The sequence below is a fragment of the Physeter macrocephalus genome, chromosome 20, assembly GCF_002837175.3.
Source record: "Physeter macrocephalus isolate SW-GA chromosome 20, ASM283717v5, whole genome shotgun sequence".
Taxonomy (NCBI): Eukaryota; Metazoa; Chordata; class Mammalia; order Artiodactyla; family Physeteridae; genus Physeter; species Physeter macrocephalus.
In genome coordinates this window covers 21,359,396-21,381,790 of record NC_041233.1, presented here as the reverse complement: position 1 = coordinate 21,381,790, position 22,395 = coordinate 21,359,396, and the positions used below count along the sequence as shown (strand labels likewise).

The following is a 22,395-nucleotide window of genomic DNA, read 5'->3' as shown; positions in this document are numbered from 1 at the left end:
TCTTTTCCCCAGGATATAGTACCTGAGTTAATGGCCATCAGTCCCTTTGGATAAGCATTAGAGGAATCAGTGCTGTATATACTTGCCATGGTGTCACAGGGTCTTATTCCAGAGCACCTAACCTCTGTTTTAGTCAGTGGGTTCCAGGTCTGAAAACTGGCTCAGGTAAGGATACTGGAGCCAACTGTTTGATTAAAGGGTTGCAACTTTCAGTCCCACCCCTGACCTCCAGGGAAGGGAGATGGGAGAGGGGCTAGAGATTAAGTTCAGTTACCAGTGGCCAATGATTTAATCAATCATACCTATGTAATGAAGACTTCAAAAAACCCGCAAAGGACAGGGTTCAGAGAGCTTCTAGGTTGGGGAACCAGAAGCTTCCATGTGCCACCGTGCCAGGCCCCAAACTCCACGAGGACAGAGGCTCCTTTGTTCGGGACCTCACCTTGTATATCTCTTCATCTAGCTGGAGTTACACCCTTTTATAATAAATTGGTGATCAGGTAAGTAAAATGTTTCTCTGAGTTCTGAGAATTGCTCTAGCAAACTAACTGAACCTGAGGAGGTGGTCATTGGAAGCTCCAATTTACAGCCAGTCGGTCAGAAGCACAGGTAACAACCTAGGTTTGCGAGTGGCATCTGAAGTGGAGGGAAGCCTTGTGGGACTGAGCCTTTAACCTGTGGAATCTGATGCTAGCTCCAGGTAGATAGTGTCAGAATTGAGTTGAATTGTAGGACACCCAGCTGGTGGCAGAAACTTTCTGGTTGGTGTGGGGAAATTCCTCACCCCTACCCTGCCAACCCCACCCCCTCCAACACACAATGGAATTGGGTACAGAACTGTTACCAACTATCTTACCTCTGAAGATGCCACTCTCTAACTTTGCCCTGCATTCCATTCTGACCTTCCTCATTATGATAATTGTACCACCTGGCTTCTGATGGCTGAACAACTCCACCTGTCCTCTATTATTTTGGGACCCCCCCCCCATCATTCCCATTGCTATTTGTGAACCCAATTCTGTAACAACATTCTACCGTCACCTCTGCCCTTTAGAGGATAGCTCAGAGATGCTGTCCCTCTCACAGCATATTCTTCATTGCTTTGGCCTTCCTTCGGAACAAAGTCATCTGGTAGGTTTTTAGGGCTTACACAAACTGTCCATTCTAGCATGCTAACTTCCTTAAACTTTTTGACCCCTTTTCCACTGCCTGCCATAGTAGTTCTAGCATTTCTACTTAAGAGGAGCTGTCACTTTTTCCAAGCTTCTAAGAGCCATTCTAGAAGCATGTCAACACCTTCTCCCGGAGTTCTTGCCAGGGTGATAAAACCTTTATTCCAGAAGAGTACTTCTGTTGCAGGAATGGGGACCCCTTCCAGGGCCCGAGAGTGGGCTCTTGTCTAACACTCAGAAGTGAATTGTCTGAGGAGATACACGTGCTGACAAAGCAAGAGACTTTATTGGGAAGGGGCACCCAGGCAGAGAGCAGCAGGGTAAGGGAACCCAGGAGAACTGCTCTGCCACGTGGCCCATAGTCTCAGGGGTAATGGGGTTAGTTTCCAGGTTGTCTCTGGCCAATCATTCTGACTCAGGGTCCTTCATGGTGGTGCACACATTGCTCAGCCAAGATGGGTTCCAGCAAGAAGGATACTGGGACATATGGACTGCCGTCTCCTCTCTCCTTTGGCCTTTCCCGAATTCTTCCAGTCAGTGGTAGCTTGTCAGTGGTAAGGTCCTTCCTTACCAGGACCTCCTGTTGTAAGATAACTCATGCAAGTGGTTACTCTCATGCCTGGCCAGGGCAGGTGGTTTTGGTCAGTGGTTCCCCTAACACTTCTATATTGATAAACACTTCCTTATCCAACTTTAGGTTTTTCCTCCATCCCTTGATCTAGCACTCTAGAGTTAAGGCACATAGACACTTTCTTGGTTTCTGAGGTGCATGTCAGCTAAGCTCTGCAGAAACCTTCACCTTTCCTCCTTAGCAGCCCCAACACTTTCCTGTTGGTTTATATTGTAACTTTAGTTATGGATCTGGTGGCTAGGTGGGGTGGCAAGGCAGACCTTGAGGGAGTGTGCATGTGGTCTTAAAGGTCAGAGAATTCTTAATCATCTTCAAGCCAGAGGAAAGCATTAATTCTTAAGGAGTGGGCCTCTTCTATAGATTCAGAGGGTTTGAGGAAGTCTGGGGATTCGAATTCTGAATGTATCAACCCAGATACATTTCTACCCAGAGGTCTTCATTTCTGAGGGTCCAGTATTTTCCCAGTCAGGGCCCTGATGTTGCATAACAGACTTGGCTAGCTTGGCAACTTAACATTCTTGAACTCTGCTATTCTGATTATATCCTGGGCCTGAGCCTCAGCTTTTCCTGCCCTTCCACTGCAGAAGAGAGTTTCTTAATATGCTGCTGAGGAGGTCCATTAGTTTTCACATTTAGTCTTTAATTAATCATCCTTGGTCTTTCATTAATTGCCTCCAGCAAGAGCCATCCAATATCATTGTCTCTATAATTACTACTTCCCCATATTTCTCAGATGCCTCATATACCACACCCTGGTGCACTTCCTTCCACTGGTACACCATCCCAGTTCATCATCAGTGAAAGTTTGAACAATTGCAATGCTGTCTTGTGGTTGTTCTGCATCTACAGCCAGTGATGGGGTCCTCATTGCCAGCCAGACTAGGTGATCCAGCTCCAAGATCCCATTTTAGCATCTGCTTTCTACCCATCCTGGCACCAACTTTCACAGGTTGGATTCTCCATAGAGCAAACTCTGAGATGAAAACTAGTGTGCAGAAAGTTCCTAAGGGAGCTCTCTCGGGGGGAAATAGAAGGAAGCAAGACTAAGTAAAGGAAGAAACTGAGCTGCAAAACAGTCCCAACAAAGCCTCAGATGACTCCTCAGGGAGCTCTGAATCTGTGATTGCCCTGCTGAATTGTTCCAAGTTCAGGGGAGGGGTCTGGCACTCATACGCCCACATCAACCAGGCATTGGGTGCAGGCTGCCATGGGAAGAGGTGTGGCCTTGGACGAAGTGTCTCTCTTCCACAGAGGTTAATTTGAATAAGTCCTCAGTTCTGAAGGAGGGGATCTAGAAGGTACAGAACAGGATCCATGACAATGATGCTGACAGGCTTTTCAGAATTAAGGGGAACAGAGATGAGTATAGTATAGCCTTCAAGAAGAGGAACTGTTTGGACAAGAGTAACCCTCTTTCTGTAGCATGATTGTTTTCTTCATCTGCTAGTTAACAGGTTTGATTCCAGTTACAAAATTTGGTCTCACTGTAAAATAACTTTACAGATATTTTGTTGATGAGAATCTAGAAACATTTGAACAAATAATTACTTCATGAACAAGAGAGCCCAGACAGCTTGACCCTTTGATTATACTTCTGCTTTAATAGAGTAATGTTTGAAAATACATAGATATCCAGGAAAAAAAGTAAAGCAGTATGAGGTATTGAACACAATTAAAGCACAATTGTGCTTTAATCTGGGTGTTAAGTTTCTAATTGTGACAGCAATCACACTTCTAAGCAAACGCTGTCCACTAGCTCTGCAAACACCTCCAGTGGTACTATTAGAGCAGTTAACTTCACACTGTAAAACGTGTCAAATACCCACTCTGTACATTCACTGTATGTTTCATCTGTGTTTTTTCACAAAAAAAGAGGCATATCTAGATTTCATAATCAGAGTCAGCTTCCTGAAGATTTAGATATGAAATAGTGCCTGTCAATTTGTTTCTCAAACTAAATATTTTAAGAACAGTATAATTTATTCTTTAAAGCAATTTTATACATATGTGGAGTCTACTTAACTTCATACTGATGCAGGTATTTTCCAGGACATTGGAATAGAAAAAGGAGGCTTTAAGAATTCATGAGGAAAAAAAAGATTATAAAACTTAAACTTCCTTTTCAGATGTTTTAAATTTTCTATAAAGCTTTTTGTCCTCAAATTAATCATTTAAGCATGGTACACAAATACATTGCCTGGCGTCAAGGTGGGAAACCCTCTCTTTTTATATAGTAAAATCCTCTTCTGGTCCATCCTGACCCAAGTCATGGTTGTCTGAGGGCAAATTTCTCTCCAGAGACCTAAAGTTGTAATAAAAAGCATCGTTTTCTTCTACTGGTTGGTATTCCTGTTCGATTTCACGTAGGAAGCCACTTCCAGAGCCACTTCCAGAACCTGATCCTGAAAAGTCCTCAGAAAGAGGGAAGACATCATTCAAGTTCCTGGATTTCATCATTCTGAAGCATGACAGAAAAATGGGGAAAAAAAATTAAAGTTTGAGACATGAAAAGATAATCATAATAAATTTTTTAAGATATAAAAGTAAATGTAGCCACTCAGTTGCTCAAATTTTAAGTTAAAAGTTTCCCAGTTATTTAATGTTTTAAAACAAAAAATAAGTCAGACCTTTGCACATATTTACAATACTTACTGTATCTAACTCGTTGCCTTTATCAGTTCCACATCTACTCATTGCAGATGCATATAAAAGTGCTAATTTTCTTATCACTAACATAGCAATCCTATATTTGGAATTTACTTAAGGGGTCATTTATCTTTTACAGAAAAGATCCCATTTTTACACTTTCTCCCACTGAAGAAAGGGCACACAAGTAAGTTAGCCTAGATATATATTTTTCCTATTTTAAAAATTCTGCAAAATCTCTAATAACTTCACAGGACTTCAACAAAGCTCACGCTTAAGAAATTCTTTGTAACAAGTCAAGCATTATATTTTCCAGCATGTTAACATTCAATCTCCTTCCCGCAAATAAGTGCATTCATTCAACTGGGTTCAGTGGGGTAGTTTGAAGTCCACTCAGCACCAAAGGACCAGAGCAATGATGCCACCCATCAGTGACAGAATAAGGCAACAAAGCATCAGAGACAAGTTGAGTTTCACAGCCTATGGGTCATTTTCTGCATGAAAATAATAAACCACAGGCCATACAACATATTAGTTTCCTTCATGCCTGCATTCGATAAATATCGAATATCTGATCCCTGTTCTGAGTGCCTGGGATAGAATGGGGACTGATAGATGAGGTTCCTGCTCAGAGGTTTATAACTTTGGCGGGGAGACAGACAATGAAAAGTGAATAAGCAAATCAGGAAAATATTAGGTGGGGCTAAATGTTATGCAGAGAAACAAAGTGGAATAATGTAATAGAGGGTGACCTGCTGGATAGTTTAGGCTGCGGGGTCAGGGAAAAGGAATCAGAGCTGGAAACACAGATTTGGTAATTTCTCTCTCCCTCCCCCTCCCCCTCCCCCCTCCCCCTGCCCCTCCCTCTCTCTCTCTCTCTCTCTCTCTCTCTCTGTCTCTCTCTCTCTCACACACACACACACACACACACACACACACACACACATAGTATTTAAAGCCATGGAACAGGATGAAGTCACCCAAAAAAAGCATGCAGATACAAATGCAGCCCACGACAGAGCTAGGGCCATCCCAACATATTAAATATTAATCACAGGAGAAAGAACAGCCAGGGAAGTAGAAGGAAACCCAAGACAAGGTGGGGCCATGGAAGCCCAGAGAAAAAAGTATTTCAGAGAAAGGGTGGTCAACTATTTTTCAAGGCAACTGAGAAGTCAAGTGGAAATTCCCTGGCGGTTCAATGGTTAGGACTCTACACTTCAGTGCAAAGGGTGCAGGCTCAATCCCTAGCCGGGAAACTAAGATCCCACAAGCCATGTGGTGCAGGAAAAAAATAAAAATAAAAGAGAGAAGTCAAGTAAGCTAAACATAGAGAAGTAACAAGCAGATGTATCAACAGGAAGTAATTGTGACCTATTTGGTTTCTGTTTTTATTCTTTTGGATCACCATTCTCCCTATCCCTTCTTGCCTCCCTCCCTCCTAAACATGTACAATAACTATAACTGCTACAAACTTGTATACAGTTTTTGGATCAAATAACATGAGATGGGGAACCATTAAAAATTGGGACTCCTGCTCTCCTTTGCTTTGCAAATTCAGAAGTCAGGGGTGGGAAAGAGGGAGAGTTAAAATGTTTAAAAAACTTTAAGCTCCCTCGGAACTTTTACCAGTGTGGAGGAAAATAAAAAAGAAATTGGGAATTCCCTGGCAGTCCAGTGGTTAGGACTCCACGCTTTCACTGCCGAGGGCCCAGATTCAATTAAAAAAAAAAAAAAGAACTTAAATTTTTTAAAAAAGTAAGTGCTTCTACCAAGCACTCTGGGTGACGGTAGAACCAGAAGGGGTTGAGGAGAGGAGACGGGAGATAGTAAGCATCGGCAGCCCTATCAGGAAGTGTTACTGTGAAGAGGAGCAGAGAATGGGGCAACAGCTGGAAAGGATGCAGAGTCAAAGAGGGGATTTAACCTAAATGTAGGAGATACTAGAGAATGTCTGCATACTGATGAGAAGAAGATGCTGGGTTCAGAGGGTTAACTGCAGAATTAAAGTCCTGGAGAAGGTGCATGGGGGTAGGATGCCCAGCACAAGGAGGGGTGGCCTTAGAAGCTGCCACAGTCATAGTACAGTCAAGAAACTTATCTAAATGTTTAAGACAGGGAATTGCTTACACATGAGATGGAAGAGAAGCAAAGCCAAATAGGGAATAATAAGGAAACCCAGAGATGAGGAACAGCAAGAAAATATTTCCCTCCCTGGGCTAGAGGGACAGTGGAGGAGGTGGTACTACCTGAGCCCAGGGACCAAGAGCATCTGGTGGAAGCTGAAGCCATGGATGAGACACAGCCCTGCCAGAGGTGCCACCCAAGGCAGGAATGAGAAGAAACATCCTTGTCTCTCCCTGCCGCCCACGCTGACCAGTCTCCCTTTCAGGCATCCCACTGGCCAAACTCAGCCACAGATCTGGGAGCCTGAGAAATGCAGACCATAGGGATCAGCCCTCACCACCCCCACCCAATGCAGAGCAGGGAGATGGAAGGAGAAGAAATGGATCTGAGAGCAAAAGTGTCCAAGACCGTCACAGAAGCAGGGGCTGTGCATCCATATTAACAGGAGTGTCAGAGCAAGAAGGAAAGTCACTGGCTGAGGAAAGGGAAGATCCTAGAGATTTTTTGTTGTTGTTATTTTTTTTAGTTGAGGTAGAGTTGATTTACAATATTATATACATTTCAGGTGTACAACATAGTGATTCACAATTTTAAAGGTTATATTCCATTTATAGTTATTATAAAATATTGGCTATATTCCCTGTGTTGTACAATACATCCTTGTAGATTATTTATTTTTATTTATTTATTTTTGGCTGCGATGGGTCCGAGGGCCCAGATTCAATTAAAAAAAAAAAAAAGAACTTAAATTTTTTAAAAAAGTAAGTGCTTCTACCAAGCACTCTGGGTGACGGTAGAACCAGAAGGGGTTGAGGAGAGGAGACGGGAGATAGTAAGCATCGGCAGCCCTATCAGGAAGTGTTACTGTGAAGAGGAGCAGAGAATGGGGCAACAGCTGGAAAGGATGCAGAGTCAAAGAGGGGATTTAACCTAAATGTAGGAGATACTAGAGAATGTCTGCATACTGATGAGAAGAAGATGCTGGGTTCAGAGGGTTAACTGCAGAATTAAAGTCCTGGAGAAGGTGCATGGGGGTAGGATGCCCAGCACAAGGAGGGGTGGCCTTAGAAGCTGCCACAGTCATAGTACAGTCAAGAAACTTATCTAAATGTTTAAGACAGGGAATTGCTTACACATGAGATGGAAGAGAAGCAAAGCCAAATAGGGAATAATAAGGAAACCCAGAGATGAGGAACAGCAAGAAAATATTTCCCTCCCTGGGCTAGAGGGACAGTGGAGGAGGTGGTACTACCTGAGCCCAGGGACCAAGAGCATCTGGTGGAAGCTGAAGCCATGGATGAGACACAGCCCTGCCAGAGGTGCCACCCAAGGCAGGAATGAGAAGAAACATCCTTGTCTCTCCCTGCCGCCCACGCTGACCAGTCTCCCTTTCAGGCATCCCACTGGCCAAACTCAGCCACAGATCTGGGAGCCTGAGAAATGCAGACCATAGGGATCAGCCCTCACCACCCCCACCCAATGCAGAGCAGGGAGATGGAAGGAGAAGAAATGGATCTGAGAGCAAAAGTGTCCAAGACCGTCACAGAAGCAGGGGCTGTGCATCCATATTAACAGGAGTGTCAGAGCAAGAAGGAAAGTCACTGGCTGAGGAAAGGGAAGATCCTAGAGATTTTTTGTTGTTGTTATTTTTTTTAGTTGAGGTAGAGTTGATTTACAATATTATATACATTTCAGGTGTACAACATAGTGATTCACAATTTTAAAGGTTATATTCCATTTATAGTTATTATAAAATATTGGCTATATTCCCTGTGTTGTACAATACATCCTTGTAGATTATTTATTTTTATTTATTTATTTTTGGCTGCGATGGGTCTTCCTTGCTGTGTGCGGACTTTCTATAGTTGGCACAAGCCGGGGCTACTCTTCGTTGCGGCGCGCAGGCTTCTCATTGCGGTGGCTTCTCTTGTTGCAGAGCACGGGTTCTAGGCGCACAGGCTCAGTAGTTGTGGCACACGGGCTTAGTTGCTCTGCAGCATGTGGGATCTTCCCAGACCAGGGCTCGAACCCGCGTCCCCTGCATTGGCAGGCGGATTCTTAACCACTGCACCACCAGGAAAGCCCAATTATTTTATTCATAGTAGTTTGTACCTCTTAATCCCCTACTCCTAGCTTGCCCCTCCCCCTTGCTTCTCCCCACTGGTAACCACTGGTTTGTTCTCTATATCTGCGTGTCTGTTTCTTTTTTGTTATATTCACAAGTTTGTTTTATTTTTTAGATTCCACATATAAGTGATATCACACAGTATTTGTCTTCTCTGTCTGACTTATTTAACTAAGCATAATACCCTCCAAGTCCATCCATGTTGCTGCAAATGGCAAAATTTCGTTCTTTTTTATGGCTGAGTAGTATTCCAGTGTGTGTGTGTGTGTGTGTGTGTGTGTGTGTGTGTGTGTGTGTGTGTATCACATCTTCTTTATTTATTCATCTACTGATGGACACTTAGATTGCTTCCATATCTTGGCTATTATAAATAATGCTGCTATGAACATTGGGGTACATATATCTTTTCAAATTAGTGTTTTCATTTTCTTTGGATATATACCCAGGAGTACAATTGCAGGATCATATGGTAACTCTATTTTTAGTTTTCTGAGGAACCTCCACACTGTTTTGTACAGTGGTTGCACCAATTTACATTCCCATTAACAATGTACAAGGGTCCCCTTTTCTCTACATCCTCGCCAGCAATTTGTTATTTGTGATCTTTTTTGTGTGTGTGTGTGTGTGTGTGTGTTACGCGGGCCTCTCACTGTTGTGGCCTCTCCCGTTGCAGAGCACAGGCTCCGGACGCACAGGCCCAGTGGCCATGGGTCACGGGCCCAGCCGCTCCACGGCGTGTGGGATCTTCCTGGACCGGGGCACGAACCCGTGTCCCCTGCATCAGCAGGCGGATTCTCAACCACTGCACCACCAGGGAAGCCTTTGTGATCTTTTTGATGACAGCCATTCTGACAGGTGGGAGGTGATATTCATTGTGGTTTTAATTTGCATTTCTCTGGTGATTAGCTATGTTGAGCATCTTTCATGTGCCTGTTGTCTAACTGGTTGTCTTCTTTGGAAAAATGTCTATTCAGATCTTCTGCCCTGTTTTTAATCAGGATGTTTGTTTTTTTGATGTTGAGTTGTATGAGCTGTTTATATACTTTAGATATTAACCTCTTATTAGTCATATCACTTGCAAATATTTTCTCCCATTCAGTAGGTTGTCCTTTTGTTTGTCGATGGTTTCCCTTGCTGTGCAAAAGCTTTTAAGTTTAATTAGGTCCCATTTGCTTATTTTTGCTTTAGTTTCCTTTGCCTTAGGACACGGATCCAAAAAAATATTGCTACTATTTATGTCAAAGAGTGTGGAAGATCATACAGATTTGAGGAGGGAAGAAATAGTGTAAAATATTTGTTTTGGAGGACTTGCGTTGTTCCTCTAATATCTTAGATTTAAATGAATTACTGTTGAAATCCGTGACTTAAAATAATGGAGGATGCTGTACTATCACGTTCAAGCTTTATGCCATGGACCTAAAAGCACAGGGTTGCCGAGTTGCATTTGGAGGATGGTGATGATATAATTTCAGTGATGAAGGGGGTTACCAGGATCCCCAAAGTGATGATAGGCTTACCTGGTTTGGGCATGATGATTTACGTGGCTTTCAGGGGAGTGATTTTCTATTTAAGCCTGAAGATTAAAACTTTTATGATAATTCTTTTCATAATGTATCTTTGCTACATATAATTTTGATATTCATTGAAATAATGGGTTTTAATACAATTCAATTTTTGTTACTTATGAATTCCTATTGGATCTTTTTTGCAAGTATAAGGCAGGTTTTATTTGATCAAGAAGAGTTTGGGACGTATGGACACCAAGGGAGGAAGTGGGGGGGGATGAATTGGGAGATTGCGGTTGACATTTATACACTAATATGTATAAAATAGATAATTAATAAGAACCTGCTGTATAAAAAATAATTTAATTTTAAAAAAGAAGAGTTTTGACTTTCTTTTTTATGAGTCTTGGTCACTTATTCTTCCTTTCCCTAATTTCTTTTTTTTTTATCACTACTATCTAAACTGAACATTTTTATCACCCCTCAAAAATCTTGTACCTAATAGCAGTCACTCTTTATTCCTCCCTCTCTCACAGCCCCTGGCAACCACTACTCTATTTCTGTCTCTATGGATTTGCCTATTCTGGACATTTCACATAAATGGAATCATACAATATGTGGCTTTTTGTGTCTCGTTTCCTTCACTTTGCATAATGTTTTCAGGATTCATCCATGTTGTAGCATTTATCAGTACCTCCTTCTTTCTTATGGCCAAATAATATTCCACTTAAGGGATGTACCACATTTTGTTTATCCATTCAGGTGATAGACTCCTATTGGATTTTAATATAAATCTACAATGTGCTCTATTTACATTAATAAAATAATGTTCAATCATTTTCAGTACCTATTGGTGAAAAGTATTCAATTTTTGTTTCTGCCACAAGAAAAAGACCTTGCAAAAGTGTAGGTGAACAGGGACTTCCCTGGTGGCGCAGTGGTTAAGAATCCGCCTGCCAGTGCAGGAGACACGAGTTCTATCCCTGGTCTGGGAAGATCCCACATGCCGCAGAGCAGCTAAGCCTGTGCTCCGCAACTACTCAGCCCGCATGCCTAGAGCCCACACTCCGCAACAAAAGAAACCACCACAATGAGAAACCCGCGCACCGCAACGGAGTAGCCCCCGCTTTCAGCAACTAGAGAAAGCCCGCGTGCAGCAACAAAGACCCAACGCAGCCAAAAATAAATTTTTTAAAATAAATAAAATTCTTAAAAAGGTAGATGAATCATGTATTCTTGTGCATCTCATATACCAGTAAATACAGTACAGTTTTACCCTGTACTGTGCAGTGAAAACCTAACCATGGAACCTAACCATGGAAGCAAGAGCCTGAAGAAAAACACTCTTGGCAACCCTCCCACCTCCATGCCAAGATCTCAGCAGCAGATGGTGAAAGTAAAATCAAGAAAGTCCACTTACGAAAAAGGGGCAGTCCTTGGAGATAGGATTCTGTTGGATTCACCTGGAAGTAGATCGAACTCTGGTCCCTTTTCATCAATGCAGTTTGCAGAATTGCTGTCAGGATTGCAGCGTACCCACTGGTAGCTGGCTCTCCGCACAGGAGAACCTGCCCAAACAAGGAACGCATGTGGTCAATAAATGTCTCTTACACAGCTTCTAATCACTGTCCCTAAGAAATTTTTAATTAAATAGATTCTAAATTTGGTAGGTAAGGTGTGGACAGGTTTTATGATCATTAATATCACAGGAGGACCCACTATTTTCTAGCCCTTTATACACACCATTTGTCCTTCTCACAACACCCCTCTAAAGTAGCCTAGAGTTTAAAAGGTTAGAACAGGCTTTGGCAATTAGCTGCCTGGGGTGAAGTCCCAGCTCTGCTACTGGTGAGCTGTGAAACCTTAACTTCCCCAAGCCCCCACCAGAAAACTGAGGTACTAAGAGTGTCTCTTTTTCGTAAGCTGGTCACAAAAATTAAATGAGAAAATGCATGTAAAGATCTTAACATAGTGCCAGGTACACAGTAAACACTTGATAATATTAACTATCATTATCTTTGTACTATTATTTCCATTTTATACAAAGGAAAACTGAGGCTGCACGGGTACTAAGTAGAGGACCCAGGATTCAAACCTGTATCTGACCCTGAATCCTGCCTGTTCTGGTAGAGATGAGTCGAATCATGCTCAGAAAGGTTAAGGAATGTACCAATTAGTACCCGAGATACTATAGAGCCCTAGTTCTTTAGGGCCATTCTTGGGTATTAAAAAGAAATTCTTGGGTATTCTTGGGAATGAAAAGTAGGTTAAAAACTTGGCCTCTTTCTTTGCCCTCACATCTAGTCAGAGATTTCAAAAATCAAGGCTCCTCTATTCACAAAAGCTGGTCTGTCACAGTCTCTTTTAATGTCTATGCAAAAGGCTTCATATCTTGTGTTAAGAGGTTATATAGGAGATCCCTTATTAATTCATGAAATAAATTCTTCATTCCTCAGTCCAGCAAGGATGAAGGCCTGGTGGTGAGAAATACTTCACCACCCTTCCAAAGGTTCATCTCCCCACCTCAAGTACAAACTTGATTCACACAAGTGCAACTAATAATAACCTAACCTGAAGGGGCACATCTAAAATTCTTGAAAAGCAGGAAAGGTAGTTTTGTTAAGGGAATCACTGACCGAAACCACCTGCCCTGGCCAGGCATGAGAGTAACCACTTGCATGAGTTGTCTTACAACAGGAGGTCCTGGCAAGGAACACAGAAATGACAAGCTACCACCAATGGGAAGAATTCAGGAAAGGTCAAAAGGAGAGAAGAGACACCAGTCTATATGTCCTACCAACCTTCCAGAATCCTTCTCGCTGGAATCCATCTTGGCTGAGAGATGCCCTTGCCACCAGGAAGGACCCTGAGTCAGAATGATTGGCCAGAGACAACCCGGAAACTAACCTCATTAACTTAAAACCTGAGACTGCGAGCCACATGAGAGCAGTTCTCCTGGGTTCCCTTACCCTGCTGCTCTCCACCTGGGTGCCCCTTTCCAATAAAGTCTCTTGCTTTGTCAGCACATGTGTCTCCTTGGACAATTCATTTCTAAGTGTTAGACAAGAGCCCATTCTCGGGCCCTGGAAGGGGTCCCCCTTCCTGCAACAGTTTTAAAGCCCAGCACATTATTGTTCTGTACAGATTGAGATGCACATGATGACAACTATTTAAGGAAACAAAATAAAATGAAAAACAGTGTTGTGGATAATCACTGCAATATTTTTTGCGATAGCAAAGATTAGAAAATTAAATGTTAATGAATTAAGGCACAGCCTACAGTACTATACAGCTATTAAAAGAATGAGGCAGTTCTCTGGGTACTGATATAGAATAATTTCCAAGGGGGGGTGTGTGTGTTGTTGTTGTTGTTTTTGGCCACGCTATGTGGCTTGCAAGAACTTAGTTCCCCGACCAAGGATTTGAACGCTCCCTCGGCAGTGAAAGCCTGGAGTCCTAACTACTGGACCGCCAGGGAATTCCCTCCAAGGTATATTATTAAATTTAAAAAAGTAAAGAACACTATGAATTGTTAGTTACCATTTGTGTGTGTTTGTGTTTTTTCACACTATATTTACATATATGCTTACATGCACAGAACATCTCTGAAAAGATACACAGCAAACTGATCATCTTTGTGGAGGGAATTGGTGGCTGGAAGACAGTGGAAGGAAGAGCATTGACTTTTCACTGCATATCCTTTTGAACCTTTAGATTTTTGAGCCATATGTATGTATTATCTATTCAAAATTATTTTTATTTTTTGACAGCTTTCTTAAGGTGGACTTGACATTCAATAAGCTGTGCATATTTAAAGTGCACAATTTGTTTCGACAAATGGATACACCATGGAACCATCACCACAATCAAGGGTATGAACATATTCAACATCCCCCAGAGTTTCCTTGTGCCCCTTTGTGATCCTGCCCTTCTCCCTCCCTCCTCCTGACTCCGCCCAGCCCCCCTCAACCATCAATCTACTTACTGTCATTATAAATTAGTTTGCATTTTCTAGAATTTGATGTAAATGGATACATACAGCAACTTGTCAATGGTTTCCTGACTTTAACTCAGGTTCTAGAGGTAGAGAACTCAGGTTCTCTACCTTTCATAGTACTCTCTCCTAGAAATGGAGAGTTTATTTAGATATTCCTTACATCTAGACTGCTTTTGGTGCAATTTTTAATAACATTTATCTTAGAAAAGGAATGTATGTTCATTATAGAAAATTTTGAAAAATGTAGCAAACAAACTATCAAAAAAATTTACTCCTAATCTCATTACCCAGCCCTCCCAAAGACCATAAGTTCTGGAGTTTTGCTATTTTTCCCTCTGGGTATCTGTATTTCTAGGAGAGTATGCACAAGTTGTGTCCTGTTCTCAACTATCAGAGGTTGAAAAGTGAAGCCTCTACTGAGGTCAAATTCACTTTACATCTTAATGGGATGGCCAAGGACTTTGTTCTTAAAAGATTGCAGAACCACAGAACTTTTGCAAAATGTCCTCTTTCCTCATGAATCTCTATTATGTCTGTTTACACTCAACTTTGTCCTAGCTGATATTTCTGATTAATTTTATAAATACAGCATTGCTAAGTTATTAATAACATCATTAAGATATACATTATATACATATATATATAGAGAGAGGGAAAATATATAAAGAATTCATGATGCTGTTCACCTTAGTATTATTTAAAATAGGGAAACAGGAAATAACTAAATAATCAAAACAGAAAATATTCATTAATTATGAGGCATTCATATGAGAGAATATTAAACAAATGAGAAAAAAGCAGTAATTATGGAAAAGACTATGTAGCATCATAGGAAAATCTATGTTCAAAAATGAGTTTAAAAAAAGCAGAGGGGGGCTTCCCTGGTGGCGCAGTGGTTGAGAATCCGCCTGCCGATGCAGGGGACGCTGGTTCGTGCCCCGGTCCGGGAAGATCCCACATGTCGCGGAGAGGGGACTTCCCTGGTGGCCAGCGGTTAAGAATCTGCCTTCCAATGCAGGGGACTCGGGTTCGATCCCTGGTCAGGGAACTAAGATCCCATATGCCGTGGGGCAACTAAGCCCGTGCGCCGCAACTATGAGCCCACAAGCCATAACTAGAGAGCCCTTGCACCACAACTACTGAGCCCGTGCGTGCTGGAGCCTTTGCGCCACCACTAGAGAGGTGTCCGTGTGCCACACGAAAGATCCTGTGTGCTGCAACTAAAACCTGATACAGCCAAAAATAAATAAATAAATATTTTTTAAAAAGCAGAATACCACTCTATGCATAATAGTTGTTAATGAAACTACATAAATAGATATCGGGGGGGTGAGGAATGGGAGGAAATACACAGAAATAACTATAGTGGTAGACTCTGGTGATTTTTTTTCTCACTTTGTTTTCTAAATTGCTGTAATAAACAATATTCTTTTAAAAATATAAACAAAACAAAGACTCTTATGTACAAAGTAAATGTTCTCCCATTGTTTTCCTTCTTTCTTTCTGTCTGTCTTACTTTCATTCATTCTTTCTTTTAGAACTACTATTCTATCACAATCTTCCCCATAGTTCCTGAATATAGCTTACAATTTCTGGTCTGGGACGCTAGTCATCCAGAATGGGTTAGCTCTGTCACTGCTTGGAGGCTGGAGGTAAGGCTTGATATCAACTTGTGATGTCAAGTTGACATCACAATGTCTCCCCCTTACTAGCTGTGTAACCTTAACCACCCTGTACCTCAATTTCCTCATCCATAAAATGGGGACAGTAGTAGCTCTAATAATGAGATATAAATATTAGGCTCGTAGAATAGTACCTAGCACCATGGTCAGAGCTCTCTATTTATTTAAATTAATCTCTCCCTTTTCTTTTTTTTAACATTTATTTGTTTATTTATTTTGGCTGCACTGGGTCTTGGTTGCGGCACACAGGGTTCATTGTGGCATGCGGGATCTTTGTTGCAGCATGCAGACTTCTTAGTTGCGGCATGTGAACTCTTAGTTGACACAGGCATAGGAGATCTAGTTCCCCGACCAGGTCTGGAATCCGGGCCCCCTGCATTGGGAGCACGGAGTCTTAACCAGTGGACCACCAGGGAAGTCCCATCAGAGCTCTTTAAATGCTAGTTTCTCTGATGAGGAGGATGACAATGACCTATTGACCTATCTCTCTCTGATAGTGAACAGCTTGTAGAGAGACCAAATTTAAATTCCTGTTCCACCACAGTATCCCATAATACTATCCCAAAGAGTTCCTGTTTAAACAAGATAAAAGTATCTGAAACATCTAGCACAAGCCTTTGCACACGGTAGGTATTTAATACATTTTAGCTCCTTCTCTGATTCTTTCTTGAAGAAGCTTAAGCTTGGCATCTACTGAATTGTTATTTAGAAGCGTCATCATTGTGAGTCAGATAAAAATTCAACATCTGCTCCAGCAGAGGGCAATGTCTTCACACCCCATGCCGTCTAGACCAGCGCGGTCCAATAGAAACAAGAGAAACCATCCTTATACGTATGGAATTTTCAATGTTACAGCAGCCATATTTTTAAAAGTAAAAAAGAGGTGACATTAATTTGAAAATATTTTACTTAAATATATTCAGATATTGTCACAACATAATCAATATAAGTTATTAATGGATATTTTACACTTTTTTTCATCCTAAGATTTCAAATCTGGTGTGTATTTTGCACTTACACCATACCTCATTTTGGACTCACCACATTTCACACATTTCAAGTGTTTAGTAGCCACAAGAAGCCCGTGGCTACCATTTCAGACAGAGCAGGTCTAGACATTCTTCTCTACTGTCATGGATGGCTGAATATCAAACCAAGTAAGTGCTTGCATAGATAGGTAGTTAAACAGAAAAGTAAAACTAATAGTTTAATGAGGAAGCATCTAAGTGAAAGATCTCATCTTTTCACTGGTGTAAGAAACACAACTCTGGTAACTTAGAAAACTTCTAAAATACAAATTCCCTCTAGAGTTTAGAATCTCAGCTTTTAAAATTTATAAAGAGGGGTTTCTTTTTTGGGGTGACAAAAATGTTCTAAAATAGACTATGGTGATAGTTGCACATATCTGTGAATATACTAAAAAACCATCGATGTACACTTTAAATGGGTGAATTGTATGGTATATGAAATCTATCTCAATAAAGCTGTTCCAAAATTTATAAAGAAATCGAAGACAGAAGTACATCTCCCCCACAGAAATGTTTATCTAGTTTGGGACTGGTGATTTTATTTTTTTAATTTAAAAAAGTTTTATTGGTATGTATGTAATAGCACACAATCACTCTTCTAAAATGTAAAATTCAGTTGTTTTTAGCATATTCATAGGTATGTGCAACTATCACCACAAATTTAGAACAATTTTATCATCACAGAGAAATCCCCTATCCTTTAGCTAGCCAGCTCCTGTATCTCATGCTTCTCATCCCTAAGTAACCACTAATCAATCTACTTTTTATCTCTATATTTTTAAGCAAGTTGGACGTTTCATATAAATAAAATCATATTAGGTGTTTCCTTAATATTTATTTATTTATTTTTATTTTTGGCTGCATCGGGACTTAGCTGCGGCACACAGGATCTTTCATTGCGGCGCACGGGCTTCTCTCTAGTTGTGGTGGGCAGGCTCCAGAGTGTGTGGGCTTAGTTGCTCCACGGCATGTGGGATCTTAGTTCCACGACCAGGGATCGAACCCACCTCCCCTGCATTGGAAGGCAGATTCTTAACCACTGGACCACCAGGGAAGTCCCGAGGTGGGTTTTTTTTTTTTTTTTTTTTTTTTTTTGCGGTACGCGGGCCTCTCACTGTTGTGACTTCTCGGGTTGGAGAGCACAGGTTCCGGACGCGCAAGCTCAGGGGCCATGGCTCACGGGCCCCGAATCGGGGTTCGAACCCGCGTCCCCTGCATTGACAGGCGGACTCCCAACCATTACGCCACCAGGGAAGCCCCCGAGGTGGGTTTTTTAAGTATAATTGACCTAATATACTATGTTAGTTTCAGGTGCATAACATAGTGGTCCTGTATTGCTATACATTATAAAATGATCAACACAGGCTGGGGATTTTAAATCTGCTTTAAAATAAAGAACACGGTTACAGATACCAAGTTCCTGACATATTTATTCAAGGGTGTTGGCAGAATGTGAAAATTCAACAGTTCCAGCCCCCGATGTGTGGGAGTATCTTTATTCTATCTTGCTTGAGAGAAATCTTAAGATTACGGTAATTTTAAAAATAAAAGGGAATATGCTCATGGACAGAAAAATTATCTTCCTAAGAGGCCCCACTTACAGATCTCCTGGTTAATTTTGTGGTGGATTCAAGGGAGAAGAATGTTTTTTATTTACAATCACTTCCCTCAGTGCCCACCCCTGCCCTTTCTCTGTCTGTCTCTGTCTCTCTCTGTCTCTGTCTTTGCCCCTGTTTCTTTCACACATACACACAGAGTCACTAGTCCTGCTTTAGCAAATACTTTCTATAAGTAAACATTACCAGAGCAAATAACTTACCCCAGTAATATCATATTGTAATATCAATTTTTCCCCAACATCATCTCAATTTACTAATTTCCTATTCTTAATGGAGACTTGCTGCAAGTGTGCTAGAAAAATTTAAGCAGAAACTGCCATGTTGTGGGGAGGTGGGGAGGGAGACCATTTCGTTCATTGTTTGGTGGCATTCAAACAGACATCACCATCTAAGCTGGAGCTGCTTCCTACTGGCCAATCAATTCCACAAGATGAATAAAGTTCCCCCACCCTTGCATGGTTTGACAAGCTATAAAAAGTCCCAAGTTTACTTTCAATTTCTCCCTCTCTTTCCCTCAACTCAGTGGTTTTTGTAGCAAGGGCTAGAGTCAAAGCAAGGTTGTTTTAAATAAAGAAAATCTCTAATCCACCTAGAATACAGCTAAATTGCAGTAGAAAGTTAACTCTGAACTTGAAATCAGATGACCAGCTCTGCCATTAATTAGTTGTAATGGGCCTTGGGCAAGTCTCATAAATTTTTTGCAAGAGGTTGATGTAAAGAGCAAATGAGATGATGAATGTAAGATCTAATTTTCCCCTCTATAAATTGGTGTTAATTCCTCCTCCCTCGTTTACCCGAGAATGGATATGAATCACTTTACAATCAAACAGCAGTGCACATAGGTGGAATCAATATCATTATTGTGATCTCAGAGGCAGTGTAGAGTGGAAACATAGTCTGGCAATGACCCCCTTGGCCACACCTGCTCATGGATTTTCCATTTTCCCTCTTTATGGGCATCTTTTAAAAAGAGAGGCAATAAAAGAGTAAGAGTCACCTCATCAATTGATGAGTAAGGCCTCATCAATAATCCCCTGGAGCTCTACATTAAATTGATTAGCCATCTGTCCTCTCCACGGTCTCCCACACATTGCCAAACTTTCATCTCTTTGCACTTGGTAGACATACTTTTACAGCATGTCTTTACTTCAGCTTCGCTTATAGTCACTGATATGGGCTGAATTGTGTCCCTCCAATTCAATGTGTTGAAGTTCTAACCCCCAGTACCTCAGAATGGAACTGTATTTGGAGATAGGGCCTTGAAAGAGATAATTAAGACATAATGAGGTCATACGGATGAGCCGTAATCCAGTATGACTGGTTTCCTTATAAGAAGAGGCGATTGGGACATAGACACACACAAAGAACCATGTAAAGACAGAGAAAAGACGGCCATCTACAAGCTGAGGAGAGAAGCTTCAGAATGAAACTAACCCTGCTGACACCTTGATCTTGGACTTCTAGCCTCCAGAACTGTGAGGAAATAAATTCCTGTTGTTTAAGCCACCCAGTCTGTGGTACTTTGTTATGGCAGCCCTAGCAAACTAATATAATAACCTAAGATGTTTTGTTTCAGTAAAAACAAGCCAAAAGCCCAGTGCAGTTGATCAGTTCAGTCAAATCAATGGGTTAAGAAAAAAAAAATTTTTTTAAGTGGGGAAAGAATGCTACAGAATCATATCTGGCATCACATAGAAGTATGATGAAATAGTGACCTCTCTGCAGCCTTGAGCTGATGTCACTCACACACGCAGCTGTGGGTGGACATCTATTTCCCTTCTTATTCAGATGTGAACGCTAACCCTTGATTCCAATACCAACTGCACTTCTCCTTTGGAAACTCCCTAGTTTTTCAGTCCATTCATTCTCTCTTTTTGGTTCCTTTCCCAACAAAGAGCTAAACCTACCTGGTGATGACATAAATACTAGTACTTTATAAAATGTTGTAATAGTTTCTTCACTACATTCTAAAGAATACCTATTACATAAAGAATGCTTTTGTTTTCATTTTAGTTTTCCCTATTGAATCTTAGTGGGGAATGTGACATTTCTGGGACATTTTGAAGATGTAAAGACTCACAGAGCTCTGGTCAGGGTAGACCCAGCACCAACAGGTCACTCAAGTCTGTGCTACAAACATGGACCTGACTGCCTGGATCTTGTCAGAACACATGAGGGAATTATTTCATCAAGCTGAAGGTTTTCCCTAAAAGATCCAAGTAAAGCCTGTTCCTTACATTCAACAATGTTTTATACCTTAAAAAATAAATAGACTAATGGAAAAGTTTCAGCAACATTATTTGCTGGTATTTTCTTCAATAATTGCAATAGCAAGAAGAAAGTGATTTTATAAATTTCCAATACATAATGAATGTATCTGAGATCATGTGTACAATTTCATTTCCACCAGAAGTAAAAACAAGACAACTAGAAGTAACTTCGAAGAAACAAATCCAGGATATGTGCAATCACCATGACTCAATATTTCCTTTACGATTTGGAGGAACTTAGTGTTTTTCTACTATAAATTCTCTCATCTACTTATCAGGCCATGACTTTCTGCCTTATTCAGACATGATCACTTATTTACCAAAGGAGAAGAAATTTTATTTTTCCTACAAACTGATTGTTTTCATTTTCTTAGTCATTAAAGGTTTTAAGTTGTTTCATTCTGACTAAACAACCCTAAATGATAGACCTAATAAGAAATTTCCAAATGTGATGTTTCTCTGAGCAACAACACAATTACTAAAATTCTTTGGCCTCTCTTTAAAATTTGAGATGGTTTTCATTAACTATGTCTAAATATAATTGAATTTTCACTAAGAACCAAGTTTAAAAAAAGAAAAAATACACGCAAATTTACTCTGATTTTAAAAATAGTATTTCCCAGTGTCACAATAATTGTGACACTACCATATTATGTTAAAACTTGGGATTGATGTAGACACTTAGCGGTAGGTCATTTTCTATATTCCTTTCTTAAGCGTTTAAACATTTATAAACCATTTTCTTCTGACAATAAAATAGTACATTTCAATCATTTTAAGAACTTATAAGGCCACACCTGCCTCAGAGTTTAACTTTTTTTGGTACCAAACTTAACCAATCTCACACTAAGGACTTCAGCTACCCCAAATCCTGTTTTTTTTTTTTTTTTCTTTTTTTGGCCTCCTTTCCCACAGTATAATACATTCTGTACCTTAAAGCGAATATCAACATTTGTGTGGACCCCAGGACTTACAAGGAAGATTATAGGGGGACAAGATTCCTGGGTCTTACCTTGAACTGAAGAACCCAAAATCAGGACGAAGGCGAGAGCCAGGACAAGCCTCCTGTACTGGAGGAGCACCTGCATGGTGGCCAACTTGCTTCAGCTCCACCGTCTGCACGCCAACCTCACAACAGGGAAGTGTAGCAGGGTGCTCTCTGTCCCTTTTAGAAAAGGTTCCAAAACCTCAAACCCTGCCCAGAACACACGTCACAGTTTCCTGAACAAATAGAAAAAAATCCACATCAAACCCCAGAAAGATTTAGAAAAAAAAAAAAAAAAGGCAGAAAAATAACTATTCATACCCATTATGAAACTGCAGTGGACTCTCCCCAGGTCTGCTTTTTCAAAAGTTTTGTTGTTTGCCACTTGCTGAGTAGAATCAGCATTCAGGACACTTTGTTTTTTCTTTCTTCAGGTAGCAATCTAAACACGAGATTGCTAACATTAAGAGCCCACTGCACAGTTGATGAGATAAGGGAGCTAGATGCTGCCATGCTGCCTTTTCATCACTGATGCCCTTCAACATAAAATATTCTTAATTTTCTTCTTCATCAGGAGTAGCATAACTCACTGAACCAAGCTCAACTGT

General features: G+C 40.9%; 1 protein-coding gene across 1 annotated transcript; it reads right to left on the bottom strand.

The window, feature by feature from the left end:
• Nucleotides 1-1,436: 1,436 nt before the first annotated feature.
• Nucleotides 1,437-21,960, bottom strand: SRGN (serglycin). Its single transcript, XM_007121039.4, has 3 exons — nucleotides 21,815-21,960; nucleotides 11,627-11,774; nucleotides 1,437-4,261 (listed from the first exon to the last, which is right to left on the bottom strand). Exons 1-3 carry the CDS (start codon nucleotides 21,888-21,890, stop codon nucleotides 4,030-4,032), a joined length of 456 nt encoding a protein of 151 aa, XP_007121101.1. The 5' UTR covers nucleotides 21,891-21,960; the 3' UTR covers nucleotides 1,437-4,029.
• Between the last annotated feature and the right edge of the window lie 435 nt (nucleotides 21,961-22,395).